Source organism: Cynocephalus volans, chromosome 16, assembly GCF_027409185.1.
Source record: "Cynocephalus volans isolate mCynVol1 chromosome 16, mCynVol1.pri, whole genome shotgun sequence".
NCBI lineage: Eukaryota > Metazoa > Chordata > Mammalia > Dermoptera > Cynocephalidae > Cynocephalus > Cynocephalus volans.
In genome coordinates, this window is record NC_084475.1 from 28,486,227 (window position 1) to 28,506,373 (window position 20,147).

General features: G+C 47.6%; 1 protein-coding gene across 1 annotated transcript in view; it reads left to right on the forward strand.

Moving 5' to 3' along the window:
• DAPK1 (death associated protein kinase 1) overlaps positions 1 to 20,147 on the forward strand; it is a 179,092-nt gene that overhangs the window by 97,496 nt on the left and 61,449 nt on the right. Inside the window, exon 4 of the mRNA XM_063080466.1 lies at positions 19,499 to 19,637. Within this exon, the coding sequence (XP_062936536.1) occupies positions 19,499 to 19,637 (139 nt within the window). The remainder of the gene's footprint in view (positions 1 to 19,498; positions 19,638 to 20,147) is intronic.

Sequence of the window (20,147 nt, forward strand, 5' to 3'; positions counted from 1 at the left end):
AACTCTGAGGTCACACATTGTTTTTTTAAGCTGCCCAATTTTTGCTACGTTGTCATAGCAGCCCTAGGAAGCTAATGCAAAAGCAGGAACTGAACAGAAACTGTCCTTCCTAGACCGGGAGCCTCCAAACCTGTTAACCTAAAATTCTGTAAGCTACTTAGAGACAAAACCAAACCAAACCCCGCGTCATGGTAATTCCATCAGGTAACTGCAAATGATGTGACACACAAGTCTCACTCAGTGCAGGATGCCTGAGCAGAGAAGGGTTGAGAAGGGTGGGCCTTTAGGGTCTACCCTGAGGAAGGAATGGAAACCAGTCTGTCGTGGCCTGCTTCAGGACAGTCACCTTAGTAGCTTTAAATCACCCGTCTGAAAGATTACCACGTGAAGATTTATAAAGTACGATGCTGAAATTACCAACCAAGTACTGGCATAGTGAATTGTTCCAAAGAAATCAAGCCAGTTTGGTTCTCCAATACCCCCTTATTTGTTCCGCTTCAATTTTAAAGCAGATCTTTAAAACAGAGTAACCTCTTTTAGATTTCTGTCTCTCTCTCTCTTTTTTTTTTTTTTTTTTTGTGACAGGAAATTCCATTTAATTAGTACAGTCTGTTGTGGTGGTAGCGCAGTGCAGGGCATGGAATGAGTAATGCATTTTTTTAAAAAGGTAAATTTTACTTATTGTTTTACTGTGATAAAAAACCCAAAACATAAAATTTACAACTTAGCCTTGGTACAGTGTCCAGTACAGCAGTGTTAACTGTGAGCACGCTATTGTGCAACCCATTTCTAGAACTTTTTCGTCTTGCAAAACTGAAATACTATACCGATTGAACAACTCTTCTTTTTAGCTCTTTTTTTGACTTTGGGTAAGTTAATAATTTCTGGAATTCAGTTTGTTCATTGCAAACAGTTGCCAACTGGTATTCAAACATTTGCGCAATATTAGATCACTTCGTGCAGGACCCTTGTTCAGTTGGCTCACTCTCTTAGACAAACTGAGATGCAAAATAATCAGAATACAAATACGAATTTTTTTCATCCTCTGTCAGTGCAGTGCATGTATGCATGTGGATACCTACTGACTGAAAGGTGGCCAAGTTGTGTGACACTGAATGCAGTAGTGGGAATATCAGTGAGGCTGCTAAGTGAGGTGTATCTGATACTGGGGCCTCTCAGTCCCCAGTCCCCGCCCCTCTCCTGGTGCTCAGGACACACAAAAGCACACTCGGGCTTCTTCAGAGTGTTCTTTTGCTGCTGCATCTGTTCGCTGTTCTCTGAGCTTGAGCCAGCTCTTTTGACTTTTTGAACTTTTGCTTTTATCCACAGAGGTAATTTCAAGAGCTCTTCTGGGTTATGCTTTTGGCATCCTGCTCCTCACATATCTACTATTAGGCAAGAGCAGAGAAGTAAAGTGCATTTGGCAACAGTCTCAGCCTTTCACAACAGAATTAAATCATGGAGAATAGGTTATTTTCCATTCTGGCATTTCCTTGAGAAATAAAGCCCTGCATGTACGTCTTCCTCCACAAACTTGCTTCTTGCCAATTCAATTGAAAAGTGTTTCCTTAGTGTTCAATAGGTATTTTCACTTACTTAAGAGGATTATTTGATTTCTGGATGGCCTTAAGAAAAATCAGGACAATGGAAATGTTAAAACAAACCACGTGTGGGATCGCTGAGCTCATAGATCTGTAGCTTTTAGGATGCATTTATAATTTTAATATCTGGTGTCATGTTCTCCATGTAGACAGTGGGTATTTGGAATCTTGCTTAGCTCCGGGAATGACCTTTGATTGTTAAGATTTGGAAACTGGGGCCACACTGCCGCCCTTTGGCCAGCCTTAGGGACTTCTGTAGCTCCCGGCACGTGGCTATTGCCAGAACCCTGCCCAGGGACCGCAGGCTCTGCTGTCTGACACTCCGGGTAGTGCAGGTCCTGCAGTCGGTTTACACTCCTGCACAAATCCTGTTCTCCTTCCTGTCTTGGCCCGCCACTCCCCTAACTAGCATATCTAGAGTATATGACAGAAGGGAACTCTGTGGTGTTGTGGCTGTAACTGACTCCTCACCCTAGTCTCACCTATGGGCCTGTTCCGTCACCTCCCTCGCTGTCCCAGTGTCTGCGCCGTCCCAGGCACAGGACCCCTACACCATGCTGCGGTGGCCACTGCTCAGCTTCCTGCTGAGTTCACTTCTCTGCACCAGAGCCGAGGTCCCTCCCAGGCCAGCTCGGAGGTCCAGGCTGAGCTCAAACCTCCTGCCTGGTTCTTGTCCACCCTGGTCATATTGCACCCATGTCTAGGTACCACCAATCCTAGAATTCTGGATGGTGGTTCGGGTCAGGGTTGGAGACAGGAAGCTGGCATAGTTCATCCCCAGCCAGTGCTCCAAAAGAGTGAGTGCCCAGAACACAGGTCATGGGAGGATTTATTGTTAGACTAGTATCCGCAGCAGGTCAACGACAGTCTTTTCAGAACCATCCATCAGTCCTTCACAGCCTCCCCTCCTGCCTCATGTCCTTGCAAAATGTTGCTTAAAAAGCAAACAGAAATACTTCTAGAAACAACCTAGTATTGCTTTTTTCTCTTAATCTGTATTTCCAGGTAACTGAGTATTACCTAATCTTCTGTTTAATCACTCTCTCTTAATGTGTGTAACTTGTTCTAATACTGTCTAAATTGCTGTGATGCAAATGGGAGCGTCCGGGCTCCAGTGCGCCTGCAGTAAAGATGCGCTTGCTGCATACGCAAGTGTCGCTTTCGTTTCCAGCCTCTGTACCCTCGTGGTTTCCAAGCATGGCTGCCCTGAGACGTGAACGCCGCTTTATTGACAAAATTAGGTAGAAGTGAGGCACGGGCTAAAGGACCTGCTCTTCCCTAGGTGACACAAGTATCAGTAACTTCCCCCCCAGTACTTTGATGGGAAAACTCAGGTAGAATCGATTGTTTGAGAAACGTAGGGTAGACCTTTCTGTTCTTTTGAGGCACTTCTGGTTAGGTGGGGTCGTCCCCAACTGCCTTCAGAGAGAAGATGCAGGAAAGTGACAGGAGTGGCTCTCCGGGGAGGAGAAGTGTAAGCGGCCCTCGGTCTGTGCCTCTCCGTCCATGTCATTTCCTCCTGCAGGCACCTGCAGGGGAGGGGTCCTAGCACCGCCCTCCAGAGCGAGCCCACCCTATCCAGAGGGAGGTCCCAGGGAGCGAGGGGACAGATTCTCGTTCCCAGGCCGTAGCTTCTCGGGGAGGTACTTCTTCTGTTTGAGTTGTCCGAGCCCTAAGCTTCTGCAAGCCACTGTGGGATTTAGCATCTAAGGCCCCATTGTCTGCGGCTGGTTGGTCACCTTTGCTCTTTGCCACCTCAGACAGCGATGTCTGCATCCCTGGGCTTCTGGCCACACTTGCTCCTTCCCCGTTTCCTGGGCCCTCCCCGTCTGCTGCTTTCTCTAGTAGTGCTCTTGGCAGCTGTGTTGTTCTCGCCCCTCGTTTCTCAGCATCTCCATGAAGGTGGGGAGGGCAGAACATGTCCTAGTTTTCCCGTGGGAATGAAGCCTGGAAGGTGGGATGCTTCGTGGGGCTCTGCTGTTACCGTCGTATGTGCACATTTCTTTAATGGCAAGGTTGTGTCCTCCTTGGGCACCCACAGCACTTAAGACTGTGGTTGGCCCAGTGAACATGTGTCAGGTCTGGATAAAGCACGAAAACAACACGGTGTGCTGGAAGGGGCGTGTGTGGCTCAAGATCCACAGTTCCCCACCCACGAGGACATTTTTCTTGATGAGGTATTGATCTACTTAGTTGAGCTTCAGGAGATGTACTGTTGACTCGGTTTCCCAAAGGGTAAGGTATTCTTCACTCTTGAATGTTAGGGTTTGAATCAGTCTGTGTCCTACCAGGAAGCAGATGGCACACACAGACCATGAAATTTGAGACGGCTCACAAAGATGTGTGCAAGGTGTGGAGAAAACGATGAGTGATGGGGAAACGTTGTCCTAGAACTCGTAGTAGTAAAGGGCCATCACCGTCCTACGACCTGACCGCTAAGGAAGGGAGTGGCTTGAGGACCCAGAGAGGATAACTTCCTGGAGAGAAGTGTATGGCACGAGCTGACCCCTCAGAGGACGGACTCAGCCAGCCCATGGCAACCTGTCGTCCTCATTCACCTTTCCTTTTGGTGCTGCCTGTTGGCCAAACCAAAGTAGAAGCCTACTGACAAGGGAACCTTTTGATCAGCCTCTATGAGCAGCCACCCTGGACCAGAAATGGACATAGAAGGGTGGACCATGGATCTGGAGAGGGAAGTAGAAAACAGTCTCGCTCTGAGTTCAGAGGGACTCAGAGCTGAAATTCACTGAGCAGGTGCTGAGGCTGTCACATCACGTCCCATCTCAGCTCCCCGCCGAGCTCTAAAGAACCAGGCCAAGGAGAGCAGAGGGCAGTCAGGGGCCAAGGAGGGGCACGGGGACGTGGGTGAGCCTGACCACCTAGGTGAGAGGGAAGGAGAGGGGTAGAACCCCTCTCTGCTAGAACCCAGCTCTGCTAGAAGAGGAGCTGACAGCCGAGAGCCATCCCCACCAGAGGCCTCTGAGAAAGACGGAGACGAGGTTTGGGTCTTCTCTTCCACCGCATGGTCAGCTAGGAACCCTGTCACGGCACGAGCAGGGTTGGTGCCCTGCATAGAGGGGACTTCTGCTTGTCCGAAGAGCTCATCTTCTTTCTTCGTCTCCTTCTTTGCATAATTGTTTATTGAGTACCTGCTTGTGATGGCCACAATGACACTGGATGCCAAGGACAGTCAGCAGCTTTACTGTCAGCTGCCCACCTCTGATTGTCGTTGGCATCCAGCATGGTACTGCCAGATGTATAACAGGACCTGCACTCCTGTCCCTGGGAGTCCCATCAACCGACCTTTTAGCTGACTCTTTCCTCTCCCAGGCATCCAGCTTGAACATACGGTCCGTGTCCTGACCCTTTCAGGCCCAAAGTGGAAATTAGCTAAGTTGACAAACTGCTCTGCTCTCATGAGAGAGGATACTTAAAGCACGGCAGGTCACAAATGATGCAGAGCCTTCTGGAAGCAGTGCCTTTGGCTTTGTTTGCTCTCTTCGTCCCCACCTCCTTACCCTGGATTAATGCTCTCCTTACATGGGGAGATTAATGAGTGAGTTCTCGCTCTGTTAGTTCCCATGAGAGCTGGTTGTTTAAAAGACCCTGGCACCTTCTCTCTCTCTCTCTCTCTCGCTTCCTCTCGCCATGTGATGTGCTCGTACCCAGCAGCGGGCTGCCACTTTCCGCCAGGAGTAGAAGCAGCCCGAGGCCCGTGCCAGATGCAGCTGTCCCAGAATTGTAAGCCAAATAAACCTCTGTTCTTTATAAATTACCTAGTCTCAGGTATTTCTGTCACAGCAACACAAACAGACTAATATACCCAGTTAGCTTTAACTGCTTTCATATGTGTTTTCATTGCCTTTTACAAGTGTGTCAATTATTGCACTTGCTGTATACCATATTTTATGTGTTCATGTGTCTTTTCCTGTAGTGGACTGTGAGCTTGCCAGGGGGTGTGCCAGCATTTTACTTACTTGTCTTTATATTCCAAGCATCTAGGAGAGGACATGAATGCTAGCACACGGTCAGTGGTTGAACTCAGTTAAGGGGACTAGCTGGGCGACTACTTCTTCTCTCATGAGAGCAGAGCAGTTTGTCAACTTAGCTAATTTCCACTTTGGGCCTGAAAGGGTTGGGACACGGACCGTATGTTCAAGCTGGGTGCATGGGAGAGGAAAGAGTCAGCTAGAAGGTCGGTTGATGGGACTCCCAGGGACAGGAGTGCAGGTCCTGTTATACGTCTGGCAGTACCATGCTGGATGCCAACGACAATCAGAGGTGGGCAGCTGACAGTAAAGCTGCTGACTGTCCTTGGCATCCAGTGTCATTGTGGCCATCACAAGCAGGTACTCAATAAACAGTTATGCAAAGAAGGAGACGAAGGAAGAAGATGAGCTCTTCGGACATGCAGAAGTCCCCTCTATGCAGGGCACCAACCCTGCTCGTGCCGTGACAGGGCTCCTAGCTGACCATGCGGTGGAAGAGAAGACCCAAACCTCGTCTCCGTCTTTCTCAGAGGCCTCTGGTGGGGGTGGCTCTCAGCTATCAGCCCCTCTTCTAGCAGAGCTGGGTTCCAGGCTACCCCTCTCCTTCCCTCTCACCTAGGTGGTCAGGCTCACCCACGTCCCCGTGCCCCTGCTTGGCCCCTGACTGTCGTCTGCTCTCCTTGGCCTGGTTCTTTAGAACTCGGCGGGGAGCTGAGATGCGACGTGATGTGACAGCCTCAGCACCTGCTCAGTGAATTTCAGCGCTTTCAACTTTGACATCTCTCCCTCCTTCTCAACCCTTCTTCCTCCTCAGTTTACTTGAGGAGTACTGAGGACTCCTCCTGCTCAGACTGAGGGGAGGACCATTCTGCTCTGTGCCCCTCAGCATCTCCGCTGTCCGCGGCTCGGGGGCGGCTGATGAACAGGCAGCCTCGGGCTTTGGGTCGGCCGTGTCCCTTTCTCATGGGCTAGTGGTCTTCAGCCCGGGGTCTCCAGGTCATTACCAACAATCAGCAGCTTTGGCTCTCGCCCTTCTTCACAGGATCTGCAAGGAGGAGCAAGCCCAGTCAAGAAGCCGGAGGAGGTGGGTCTCTGTGCTTCCCCTCGATAAGAGCTTCCTCTTGTCCTCAACTAGACGAGACAGATTGATTCGGGAATAAACCTCCATCTATGGCTGCCCCAGCTTCGCTTACTTCCCACCGGCCTTTTGTTCTCAGCCATTGATGATCACGCAGGCTGAAGAGATGTCTGGCTGCCCCTGCTTTTCCGTTTGCCCCACTTTCGATTGGCCTCATTATTTCTGTGGATCTCCAAAGCTTGGACTGAAGCCATGAAAGTAAAAAGAGGCTTTGCTTATGCTGTGGTCATTCTGGCTGTTGAGTTCATTTCCCTTTGTGCGAGGACTTTCTTTAGTAAAAGAAATCTGCATGGGCCAATAGGAAGCTGGAGCTACAGCTGGTCTCTCACCTTCCTCGCCCAGCACGTCGCCTCAAGCAGCTCCGCACCTGCCCTTCCTCGCAGGGTACAGTGCACATTGAATATGATCTTTGTTTGCAGCATGGGGGAGAGTGGACGAGGCACCCCAGGGCCCCGAGCAGACATCTGAGCGCTGGGGAACAGGTCCCTCTGCACACCTGTATCCCATGCATGGCAACCCAGTTGTCAGGCTCGGCCGCTGAACTCTAGGATGCCATGTCCAGAAGGCCATGTGTTTGCAGGGAGCTCAAACTGACCTTGTCAAGATTTCCTTCATTCTTGGGCACAACTGCATTGAGCATTTCTGCATCTCCTGGTCTACAACTTCCCAGAGAAGAAAGAGTTTTTGTTGTTTTCCTTGTGTGTATCACCCTCGCTGTTGCTGTGACATTTTCTGAATATTCTCCAGACTCCGCATCTCTGTCAAAATATAGAGCCCAAAGCTGTCTGCAGCCCTTTGCATGCTGACAGATGGGGGCCCTGCCTCATGCTTCAGGTTTTAAATCCATACTGCATTCTAGGACAGGTAGCTGAGGATCCACTCCGACCCTGGGGTTTCTTTCTGGCATGCCAGCATCTGGTTTTTCTCATCTGAATTTATTTATAGTTTTATTTGAAGTAGTCACTGTGTACCCTTTCTCTCTCCCCTGCCCTGCCTCTTCACCCCCATCAGAACGGAGGCCTGGGTGACTGCTGAGGTTCTCCCAGAGCCCCAGGCACACTGAAGCCCTTTCTTGCACATAGTCACCTCTCTCTCTCCAAGGGCACCCTCTGCCTCTGCATTTGTCTGGGAAGCACATCGCGCTGCGGCTCTGCAGAGGCTTCTCTCTTGCCATCCTGCCCTTTCTCCCATTTGCCTTTGTGAGTTGGTGGGCCCCATTGTTTTCATTTCTGGAGGTTTCCTGGAGCTTTAAACAAATTCTGACTTCATCTGTTTGATTCACCTCCGCCATCTGTCCCTCTTTCCCATACCCCGTCTCTCCCTTTCCCCCACCGAAATGAAAATGCAAGTAGAGAATCAGAAAATGAGCAAGTGCTGGGAGCTGGGGGCAGGAGGGCTGTGGTATGCACTCACCTGTTGTGGGTGTGACAAGCTGTAGGGTGCCATGTGTGACCCACCACCTGAGCACAGGCCCTAATAGCTCACAAAAGCACCGTCAGGGTTTTCCTCTCCAGAGAGCTGCCTCTTGCAAGTCTCCAGACCACGGCACATTTTCTAGAGCTACAGTCACTGTGATGTATTCAGTGGGTAGAGCAAAGGTAGATCTGTTTCCTGAGAAAGGGAGAGAAACAAAAACTGTTTTTTGTTGTTGGCTTGTTTTATAAATGTCTCGTTACATTCCACATAATGCTTCCTCCGAACTTCCTAAGTGCTGTGTGTAGCTGAGGACTCAGCCTCGTGTCTGAAAAGCTGCTTCAGCAAACTGCCTCTCCATCATTCAGCCTTGAATTTGAGCGTGCTGTCATTTAAGTCAGGAGTTGGGATGATCATATGAGGGACCACGGACTTGAAAGCACAGTCGTTTGTTATGCTGTGTTAACAACTGCTACTGTCTTCTTACCAGCTGACTAATGTGATCTGGCCACGTGCTGTATGGTTCCTGCTGGTATTGATAAGTCATGAGGCATTTTCTTTCTACCAATCTAACATTCTGTTTCCATCTTAGATGCTGAAAGAAAGTCATGATGTTGCTTTTTCATTTATGAGTGAATGTGATTACTTTAAACTCTTCATTTTTCTGCAGAGGCCATATTTTAATCCAACTTCACAGATTAGTCTTCCATGACTATAGAAGATTAGATTTTTGAGGCCAGGGACCTTTTGGGGATCCCAGGTAATCTCTGAATGTAGGTCTTTTTACAAGCCTGAAATAATCCTTTTCTTGCCACAGTTGGTTGAGGTAACAGGTTTGGTCCCCCTTGAGCATAGTGTACGTCCTTAAGAACATAGGTTTTCTGTACCAGTAGCAGCAGTCACTGGAGGCCCCATGTCAACTGCATACGAGGGACCTGAAATTGAATTGTCTGTTAGTTCTTCCAGAGATTAATGGCAGGTGGAGTGGTTACCCGTGGGGCTGGTGTGGGGGATGGGAGTGGAGGCATGAGACAAGTTAGCATTTCTATGGAAGTTTCTGGGTGTCAGACAGGAGAGATTTTGGAAGGGGAGCAAGCTAACATTTTCTGAACAACAACTGTATGCATAGTCTGTGCTAATAAGTGCTTTTTATTTTATCTCATTGAATAAAGAAGCCATGAAAGCGTCAGCCTTTCAGAAAGCATGGCCTGAGGAGAGAACCCCTAAGATAGGAGCTAAAACATTTTCTCTGTCCCTGGAAAGGAACTCAAGCAACTTTATTTTTTCTGAATAATAATAATCACCATTTACTGAGCACTTTTTATTTTCCAGGCATTGAACTAAACACGTTATGTAATTGTGTCTTTTATCCTCACAAGGTCCTGAGCTTCTGTGGCTGTGTAGCAAACCGCTCCAAAGCTTGGAGACTTAAGGTGGCCATGGTTGTTTATTTTGTTCACAAAGCCATGATTTGGGCCCGGCTCAGCAGGGACAGCTCGTGTCTCCTCCTCACAGCACAGCTGGGGTGGCCGTGTGGGGCTGGAGGGACCCCCTGCGATGATCCCGCTCAGGCTGGCCCACGATGCTTACTGATGGCCGGCGTTCAGCAGGGGGTGCTGGTTCCGCCACGCATGTGCCTCTCTGCTGCCTGACTCTGCCGCAGCATGGCAGCTGGGTTCCAGGGACACGTGTTCCAAAACAGGACATGGAAGCTGCCAGTCTCTCGAGACCTGGGCTTGAAAACCGACACAGCATCACTTCTTTCATATTCTACTCAGCACGCAGCCACAGAGCCTGCTCAGACTAGGCGAGGAGAGAGGCTGCAGCCCGCAGTGGCTAGTGGCAAAGAATTTGTGGCCACCTTTGTTCTGCCAGAGGCCTGGAAAGCTTAAGTGTCTTGCCCTGGATCACACAGCCAGCAAGTGGATAGGTCTCTTACGCTTTGCTTTCTTCTAGATCCTGTGACACTCCTGAGGTGGCCAAAACACCTGACTGAACCCAGTCCAGGTTTCTGTACCTTTTCTTGCCATTAACTGGGCCTGTCGTGTCAATGCTCACCATAGCTCCAGAGACCCAGTGAAGTCAATTCTGGAAACATTCCTAAATCACTTCACCTGTATTTGGAACCCTGGCAGAATCCTAGGCCCAAGAAGAAAAGACCCAGGGGGTATATGATAACCATATTCAGGTAGGGGAAGGGTGGTCGTACAGAACTCAGAGTGGCTTGTATTCTGTGCCCTGTGCTATTCTTGAGCAGTTGACAGACTACAGCTGGTGGACCAAAGCCAGTTGTCTGCTTACATGTAGTGCTTGGGAAAAAATGTCTACATTTTAAATGGCTGAAGAAAAAAGCAAAGAAGAATATATAGCACAGTCAGATAGTTGCAACAGAGACTGTACAGCTCACAAAGCCTCTCATAGAAAATGTTTGTTAATCTCTGTTCTGGAAGGCAGAATTAGGATCTTTGTTACCAGAGGTAGATCTCAGGTCTATATAAGAAAGAATGTTCTAACTAGTGTTGTGCATCAGCAGGAAGAGCAGCTCTCAGCTGAAGGTAATGCAGGCAGATGGCTGTGTCTCGGACACTTTGGGTCAGTGGTGTGCTGGTAAATGTTTAACATCCAGCTCTTCAGGGGAGAGAGGCGCTGATTTGTAATGTTGCCTATCCTTAGTGCAAATACTCCCACCATAGCCAGTTTCCAGCTACCAATGTGATGTCACTAAATGTAGAGTCGGGAGGAGCTGTACATATGGGCCCTCGGGAGCTTCAGCTTCCCGTTGTGATAGTGTCAGGGGATCAACAGTATATAACACCCTTTAGTAGCTCCCAATATAGAGACGTGCAGGGACTTGGGGAGGAAAAATAGTATCAGGAAAAACTTGAGAAATTCCATCTGCTGCTCTGAGTTCTTGGGCAGCCATTGTTAATATCCATAAGCCCAGAAAGATTAAGGACCTTGCCTGGGACCACACAGCTACTGAATTCCACCTGCTGTTTAATTGCCCTTATTTTTGGTTTGGAAAGTCTTGATATGTATGAAAACGTTGAAAAGTTTGATTGCATCCACATTTAAAACTTCTGTTTAACAAAACATCACTTTAAGCAAAGTTAAAAGGCAAATGACAGATTGGGAGAAGACCTTTAGAATATATGAGATCAAGATTTAGTATCCAGCATACGCAGGGAGCGTCTATCAATCCATCAAAATAAAAAGGAATGACAGTCTGATAGAAAAATGGGCAAAGGGTATGGACGAACAGATTGCACCCACCCAAATACAAGTGGCCACTAAACATGAAAGATTATTAATCTCTCTACTAAATAGGGGAATGTATGGGAAAACATTGATTAATTTTTTTCACCCATCAGATTAGCCAAAAGTAATAATATCAAGCAGGTGAGGCTGTGAAGCAAAAGCAGTGATCATAAAGTGCCATGGGAGTATGAGTTGTTACAGCACCACCTGTGACGTGACCGAGCACAACTTGTGGGCTACACATCCTAGGGTCTAGAGAAGCCATCACATTCTCAGAGTAGGCAGGTGCGCCAAGGATCATTGCTTTGTAGCTTGTGATTGTGACAATTTGGGAACATCATGAAGGCCATCAGTCAGGGAATGGCTAAATAAACTTTGATCTAGACACCCAGATAGACATTAGACAGCAGTGAAAATGAGGAAACGAGAGATCCATAACAGTGGGCCTTGCTGTGGTGAAATAGCAAGTTGCAGATTAATGCATATGGTCTTGTAACCATTTATGTTCTGAAAATGTACATAGAACGATGTTGTGTAGTTCACAGAATATATATAAAAAAATTCTGGGGCCAGCGCCATGGCTCACTCAGGAGAGTGTGGCGCTGGGAGCGCTGAGGCCGTGGGTTCGGATCCTATATGGGGATGGCAGGTGCGCTCGCTGGCTGAGCGGGGTGCGGATGACACCAAGCCAAGGGTTACGATCCCCTTACCAGTCACAAAAACAAACAAACAAACAAACAAAAATTCTGGAGGGTCACACACCATATTCATACTAATGCATGCTTTTGGCAAGGTAGGAAGTGCGGGGGGAGGGCCAGGACTGAGAAGGATGGGAGATGGTCAGAAGGGACTTTAGTTTTATAGATGGATGTTTTAAATTTTTTTACGGAGAATGTATTTTTAAGAGACCAAGCTAAAGTTCAGTTCTTTCCAACTGGAATGGCTGCTGTGAAGGAACCTGCCATCTCCCTCAATAAGCCCAGATCCACCAGGTCGGCGGGGGGGGGGGGGTGTCTGAGGGTTTTGCTGGGTGTCACGTTGGCCCATGAGATTGAACTTTCTTCTGAGGACTCTCTCTAATCCCCTCTGTCACCTCTATCCTGGCCTGGAGGTCCCCATAACACTTGCTTAAGCAAGAAAATGCTTTTTAAAAAAATTTCCTGTTGCACATTTGGACAACTGAAGCATTTTAAATAAGTCTTTACTAAGAGCTAAGAATAGAAGGAAGGAAATAGTCATATTAAATAGATAGTGTTACTTATGTTAAAAGAATAAATTTAGACAAATTAAATTTAACAAAGTTTAATTAAGCAAGAAAAGAGAGAAAAAAGATTCCCGAACGGGGCAGCCCCTGGAGTCAGAAGAGATTCGGAGGGACTCTGCCACGTGGTCTGTTAAAGTTTACAGAAGGAAAATGGACATGACATACAGGACAGTTTCCTGCCTGCAGTTGGCTGGGACTCAGCTCTCATTACTGAAGCACGCTTCTTCGTTAGGTTTTCAATTTGATTACACACTAAGTTAGGTTGCAGTTCGTGTGTAAGAGCTCAGGTATATTAATATCCCAATTTTATAGACAAAGGAGCTATGCCGCAGAAAGTGACTTCACCTATCTGAGGTCACAGAGCCCGGACCTAGACCCAGGGTGCCTGTCCCCAGTGCCTTTTAACCACTGAGCAGTAGTCTCCCTTAGGGATTTTGTTAGACACCTTCAGAAGGCTCCTTCCCGCTTTTTTGCACAACCTCCCTGGGTAAACTGAAAGATCACTCCTCCCTGCCCCCATGAACTTTGAGTGCCAGGAACACTTTTTCATGAGAATCCCCAGAACTCCTTTTAAGTTGTTACTTGAATTTGAATTTGAGGTGAAAACAGACAGAAAATGTGTTTTCAGATACAGCTTGCCCTTTGAATTCAAAGGAGGTAGGGCTAATTCAGAGGAGGTCTTAAGGTTAGGAACTCCTTTGACTATTCATTCGATTTGGGAGCAGCACAGCACATAAGCAAACAAATGGTTCAAGCCCTTGAATGTGTTTCCAACCTTAAAGTCACGCCTGTTTCACAAATGCAGAAAGAAATGTACCATCTTTCATCTTCCTCTTCACACACCCCAGCTTCAGTTTTGCATTAAGCTAAGTCCTCAGGTTCTCAAGGAATTTAAATTAGAACATGAGAGGTGAGAATGTGGAAACCCGTCAAGGCTTCCCCTGGATTAACCAGAAAGATCATTCAATAGGCAGTGATGATGATGGAGCACCGAGTTTTAATTTTTGGTTTATTTAGAGGCAAAGCCAAGGAGCGGTTGGGTTCCACCTTACTCCTTTACATTGTAGAGACCAGGATAGTTATGTTTAAAGAAATAATCATCTCAAAATGTTTTGGGAAATTACTTAAGCCCCAAGGACAGGACCAGATATGTGTTTCTCACCTACATTTTTCTGACCCAAATTAAAAAAAATATATAGCAGTGCATGAATGAACCCTTCCTTCGTAGGAGAATCCAAAAGCAAGATTAAGAAAAAAGGTGTTAGTGGATCCTAATTATCCTCCCCCTCCATTGCTTCCTGTGTTTTTCCTGAGTTAGCTTAGGCATCCTGTAATATTGTAGCTGGTGAGCACTTACTACCTGCTATGCGTTGGATTAGATGTCCCCCACCCCTTTGAAATATGTTTAAGTCCTAACCCCCAGGACCTCAGAATGTAAGCTTATTTGGAAATAGGGTCTTTACAGAAGTAATTGAATTAAAATGAGGTAACTAGGTTGGGCACTAACTCAATATGACTGGTGTCCTTTATTAAAAAGGGAAATACGGACACAGACACAGACATGCACAGAGGGCAGACTGCGTGAAGAGGCACGCAGAGGATGTCATGTGAAGGCAGAGGATTGCAGTGACCATCTGCAGGCCAGGGACCAGAGACTGGTGGCAGACCACCAGAAGCCAGGAAGAGGCAGGAAAGGATTCCCCGTTTCAAAGGGATCACGGCTCTGCCAGCACCTTGACTTTGGACTTGTAGCCTCCAGAACAAGAGACAATAAGTTTCTGTTCTTTTAAGCTACCCAATTTGTGGTGGTTTGTTAGTATAGCCCTAGCAAATGAATGTACTACCTATATCTAACGCTTTTATTTTCTTATTTTTTATTTTTTGGCAGCTGACAGGTATAGGGATCTGAACCCTTGACCTTGGTGTTTTAACATAGCACTCTAACCAACTGAGCTAACAGGCCAGCACCTAAATCTTTTAAAATAACATTTAGGATGAAATAAAATTGAAAATTTTATTTCCTGTCACAGTCTGTGTGACATCATATTTTCCAAAGTTGGCTTCAGTATTATCTCCCATCCTACATATTTCTCTAGACCCTTGAAATTCCCCCACGAGCAAGTGGATTCTATCTAGATCCCCTTCCCTTGCATCTGGATGGGCTTGTGAGTCACCTTGATGCCCTGTGACTTCTGAGGCAGCTTCCACCCCGCTTGCTGGCACACTTGCCCTGAGCCCTGAACTGCCATGTGAATGGTTCGCTTGTGTTGAGGTCACCATGCTGTGAGGAAGCCCAAACTAGCCCAAATGGAGAGACCACCTGGAGACATGAGAGGGCAGGAAGAGAGGTATCCAGACAGCGCGAGTGCTCCAGTGCCACTGCAGTTTCAGCTTTAGCTGTTGTCCGATTGCAATCTCGTGACAGATCCTGCACCAGAATTGCTCAGCCAACCCTTTCTGAATACCTGATCCATAAAATGATTGTTGTGTTTAAAGCCGCAAATGTCCCAGGGAGATTTGTTACACAGTAACAGATAATGGCAACAGTTAGTATGTTCTGTGCTTTGCATTTGCTACTTTCATTTAATTTTAATTTTAAAAATTGATTATATTATTACTTCTGATTAAATAGATTTATATTTAGAACAAATAAAGTACAACCATAAAATATCAGTGGCTTAACATAGAGGATTTATTTCTCACTTAGAGACCCACTGTGGACATGACAGGTTGGGTGCTTCTCCTGTGAGCAGTGACTCAGGATCCATAATTCTTTTACCCACTTGGCTGCTCCCTAGTCCTCCTTGGAGTCCTCTGCTGGGTCATCTGTGTTTAGGTGGCCAGGCAGGTGAGAACGTGAGTGGAGGATTATGCAGGATGTTCTTGGGGCCAGGTCTGAAATGACACACATCATTTTGGTCCATATTCCACCTGCTAGAACTAGTCCTGGATTCAAGGGAGCTGGGAAATGCACATTAGCTGTGCCCCCGCGAGGAAAAGGCAAGTGTGGTGGGAACACAGCAGTGACTCTACCACATCCACACATGGGATCACAGAGTCTTAAAACATCAGAGGGGGAAGGCCCTGAGAGGTCATCTTCTCAGGGTGTGGTCCATATGCATCAGGATTACCAGAGAGAATTGTTAAAATGTGTATTCTGAGGCCCCTCTGAGGCCCCTAGGAAGTGGGTCCTGGGAAATGGCATTGAAAATTTTCCCCAATTATTGTTGTATGCACTAAGGATAGAGAACCACTTGACCTAGTTGATCAACCCTCTCATTTTACAGATAGCAAAGTTGAGATCCAGAGAGGCGACATGACCTCCCTATGTCCCTTCCGGTCATCCACACTTGAGGCCAGAGTTAGAGTTGGGGTCCTTCTTGCTGAGGCCCGTTCAGCCCTCTGGCCATGCCACCTCCCAGGTCTTTCCATCCTAGCAGGCCAGCCCTTCGAGGGTGCTGCCCTAGGAGAATACACTTGGCTTCTGATTTGTCCCAGTGGTCCCCAGTTCGCCAACTACATATACTTGGTCTGTGACACCAAGCAGGGAAATGCAGCCCAACACTGCAGAATCCTAACATTTGCCTTGTAATGGGCCTTATTGGGTAGTTAGCGTGTAGCCAAAAGTCCTCTGCGGTTTAGATCATGACCAGAGCTGGTCCAGAACCAAGTCCTGTTATATCTTGGGCAGTTCCTAACAACAGTCAGGGTCCCCCGTAGTGTTGAGACATAGGAATTGAAATCCTGGGATGACGTGTACGTCACTCAGAAGGTGCACTTTGTTTTCAAAGGAGTAGCGTGTCCTGACAACATTGTGTTGTGGCTTGCTTTTCAGGAGGCTTTGGTGGTAGTAAAAGGCATGGGGGAGGAGGCACCTTCACATTTTGCAGCTCTCTTGGTGAAAACAGCAAATGCTTATTAGCATGTGTTTCACACAATTTCCATGATAATATTACGATTTAAAACACTCTGACTCAAGGACCTAATGAAGGAGGTTAAACTTGCTTTTCTAAATTTCCTGCACAGATTGCTCATCCCCCTTCCATCAATCTTCCTTCTCTTAAGCAAAATGTAGAATGTGGAACAGAGAGGAAAAGCGCCAAGGTTTTAACTGAGTTCCTTGTTAATAACATTATTCTGTGTTCAGCAACGACACTGTGAGCACTTGTGTTCTGGTTCTAAGCACATCTCCTCGCCTTTGCCATCCTGCCTTGCGGAGGCTGGAGCTGGCAGGAGACTGGGATCTCCGGTCTGAAGGAAGCCAGGTCACAGCAGTGAGGGAGGTGACACCAGCCGAGGAATCAGGCAGAGGGGCCCGGGCCGAGCAGGGGAGCGCAGGACTCGGAGCGCCTAGACAGCCTCGGGCACCTGCACGCCCGCCCAGCTGTTTGCCCGCTGTGACACCTGCCCCAGCGCCAGGCAGCCCTACCCCAGCTGCTGCTCATGGTCGCAAAAGGACGACGGCTGTGGCGTCACAGCAGCTGCAGCGTCACAACAGCTGCCAAGTCGTGCGATGTCCCGGTGGTCGCTGCACATGGGGCAGGCAGGCGGAACAGGCAATGCCGTCCTTAAATGTCTTTTTGCAGCACGTGACTGTGTAGAAGCACAGTCTGTGCGAGCGAGGTGGGGTCGGGAAGCCCCTGAAGAAGGGCAGGGAGAGGAGAGGTCAGATGGGCCGTGCCCTCGGGGACACCGTCACCCCCCTCCTCTACCCCTCCCCCACCTGGGCAGCATGGTGGTTAGGCCTGACCAGTGGACCATCTGAGGAGGAGTTGAAGGCAGGAAGGGCTTCCGTGTCGGACCCTGTCCTCTGTGTGGCGTGGTGTCCGACAGGGGCAGTAATGTCCTTCCTTTACAACACTGGCTCCACGTGCGGGATCTCAGTGTCCTGCCAGGCCTGCCGGTGCGTTACGTGTGTCTGTTGTCTTTAACCTCATAACCCTTGAAGGAGTAGGTCTTACATCCTGTCTGATGGGACGATGAGGTTCAGAGAGAAGGGACAGCATTTAAGATTTGAGCCGGGATGCGCCACGCCGCCTGCTGTGCTTAGGTGTCTCCCCACAGTTAAGTGGCAGCAGACGGCAGGGAGCTCGGGGCTGGGAAGGCAGGTGGGTGGTGGGATGTCTTTCTTGGGGTGGGTTGGTTCACAGTCTGCTATTTTTTTCTTTCTTTTTTCCAGTATAGTTGGATTCCCTCTCCTCTGTTTGTCTTAAGAGTGATAAAAAGATACAAGAGTGAGAAGCGGGGGCTTCAGGTTGTAGAGTGGGAGACGCTGTGGGGGACATGTGGCTGAGGGCTCCACAGAGGGGAGACAGCAGGGCCGACTGCGTCTCCCAAGAGCGAGGCTGGGGGTGCAGGGAGGAATCAGGAGGAGAGGAAGGCTGCTCCTGGGGGCAGTGTCCCTGCCCACTGTTGTCCTCTGCCACCCACAGGGGCACCTGGGCTCCAGGCTGGGCTCAGGTTCTGTGGCCTCCCCCAGGGGGTGAGGCCTGTGGACTGTTTGCAGTTTCTGCCAGGGCCCTGGGGAAGAGTCCAGGGGTGAGAGAGCCACCCCACTCTCGGATAAGTCAGAGGGAGGCCTTGAAGCAGGAGCGTGGAATTAAGTCTTGGAAAAGTAGTTCTAAATTTTTAGTGTGCTAAGAATCACCTTGGATGCTTGTTAAAAATGCTGTGTCCTGGCCCCCACTCTTGGAGACTTTCTCTCCATGCAGCAGTTGGGAGACAAGCCCCAAATCTGCATTTTTAAGCCATCCCCAGCAATTTTGATGCCAGGGGACCATGGGCCACGTTAAGACAAACATCAACTTGAAGGGTGAAGGGGTGGGGTCTGAAACTTTTAAGAAAACAACTTTTTTCATTGTTGTTTAATCTTATGCACAACAGTTTACTTAGCTGAATGTATGTAGATGCAGTAAATATAATGTTCATGGAGCTGTCTTGCCAAAGGAAAGACAATGAATACAGGAGTTATATGTATAATTGCACTTACTATGTTGTGAATGTGTAGTTAAACTAGATGAAGATTAACTTATAAAACTCTTATTGAAAGCTCCCTGTTATTTACTGTTAATCACCACTGTGGAGTTTTCAGGGGAGTTTGCTTGATAAAAAAGTTTTGAGTGCTTGCTGTGTGCCTGGCCAGAGCTGAGGTGGGGTGGGGTGGGGTGAGGAGGGATACAGCAGTGGCCAAAAGCTGGGGCTGGGGAGGGGCTGACCACTGTCTTCCATGCACTTAGAGTCTGGCCAGGGAGACAGAATAAATAAATCCTCAACCAACTAGGGTACATTTCAATTTTATGCAAGTTTATTCTTAATCAAGGTATTTGTTAAACTCATTACTAACTGTGATTTTTGTAAATGTGTAAGTATTTACATATAAACAAATACTAAAAAATTCTTGTCAGATCATATATTGTGATTTTGGTTTCAAAAAATTAACATACAGACTGTGAACTTTCTAGGTACTCTACTGAGATAGGAAGATATAGTCTATAAATCCTGTATATAGTTAGTTTCTTTTTTCCCATCACTGAGTTATGACTTCACCTCTAAATATGTTTGATTTTTTTTTTTCCTCATGACATCTGGTCTCTGCTCCTTCCCCTCATTTGTGAATGTGGCACATTTGGAAAATGGTACCCAAGTGCTTTCAAGCACAAATGTACCTGAATACAAAATTCTCAGAATGCACAGAGACTTCTGACTTCGTGCTTAGTGGTTTCAGCACGTCTTTGTGCTATTTTATTGTCTGAAACTTGAGCGTGCCAATAGTGTATGAGAGAACAAATCAGTATGAAACGTTGGTCATTGATAAACTCTGCTTCTGGGTTCTCAGTGTTGCAGGTGGTGAGCTCTTTGACTTCTTAGCTGAGAAGGAATCTTTGACTGAAGAGGAAGCAACTGAATTTCTCAAGCAAATTCTTAATGGTGTTTACTACCTGCACTCCCTTCAGATCGCCCACTTTGATCTTAAGGTACGTTGCTGAGGGTAAGCCAGATGGGAGCTTATGCAGACCACAGCCTTGGTGGTTTGTTTGCTAAGAGAAATTGAGGCATCTGAAAGAAATCCTTTTTTTTTTTTTTTTTTTCTTTCGGTATGGGTTTAACAAATGGAATTATCGATATAAATCAGCAAACATAATACATTCCCCCTGCTGGGATGCCTAACCTTATTGTGGGATAGAGGATTAAGATTAGTGATTACATTCTGGAATCCTTGGGGAAGAATTAAGGGGTCTTACCAGCCAGGTCTTTTAGCAAGGGGGCCACTCTTGGTTACTGGGGCATTTTCAGCCTGGAGTGGGTAGGGCACAGTTTCCATCCTCCTGTGGCTCTGGGCATGCTAAGATGGAAGGTGTCGTGAGCTGTACTCTCCTCTTGATGCACATACTTGTGTGGGCCTGACTCTGTCACCAGTAATCAAGCAAGTCAAATTCTGAGACTGGCTAATCAAGGTCTTTGCCTGGCTGGAGGCAAGGCATTAC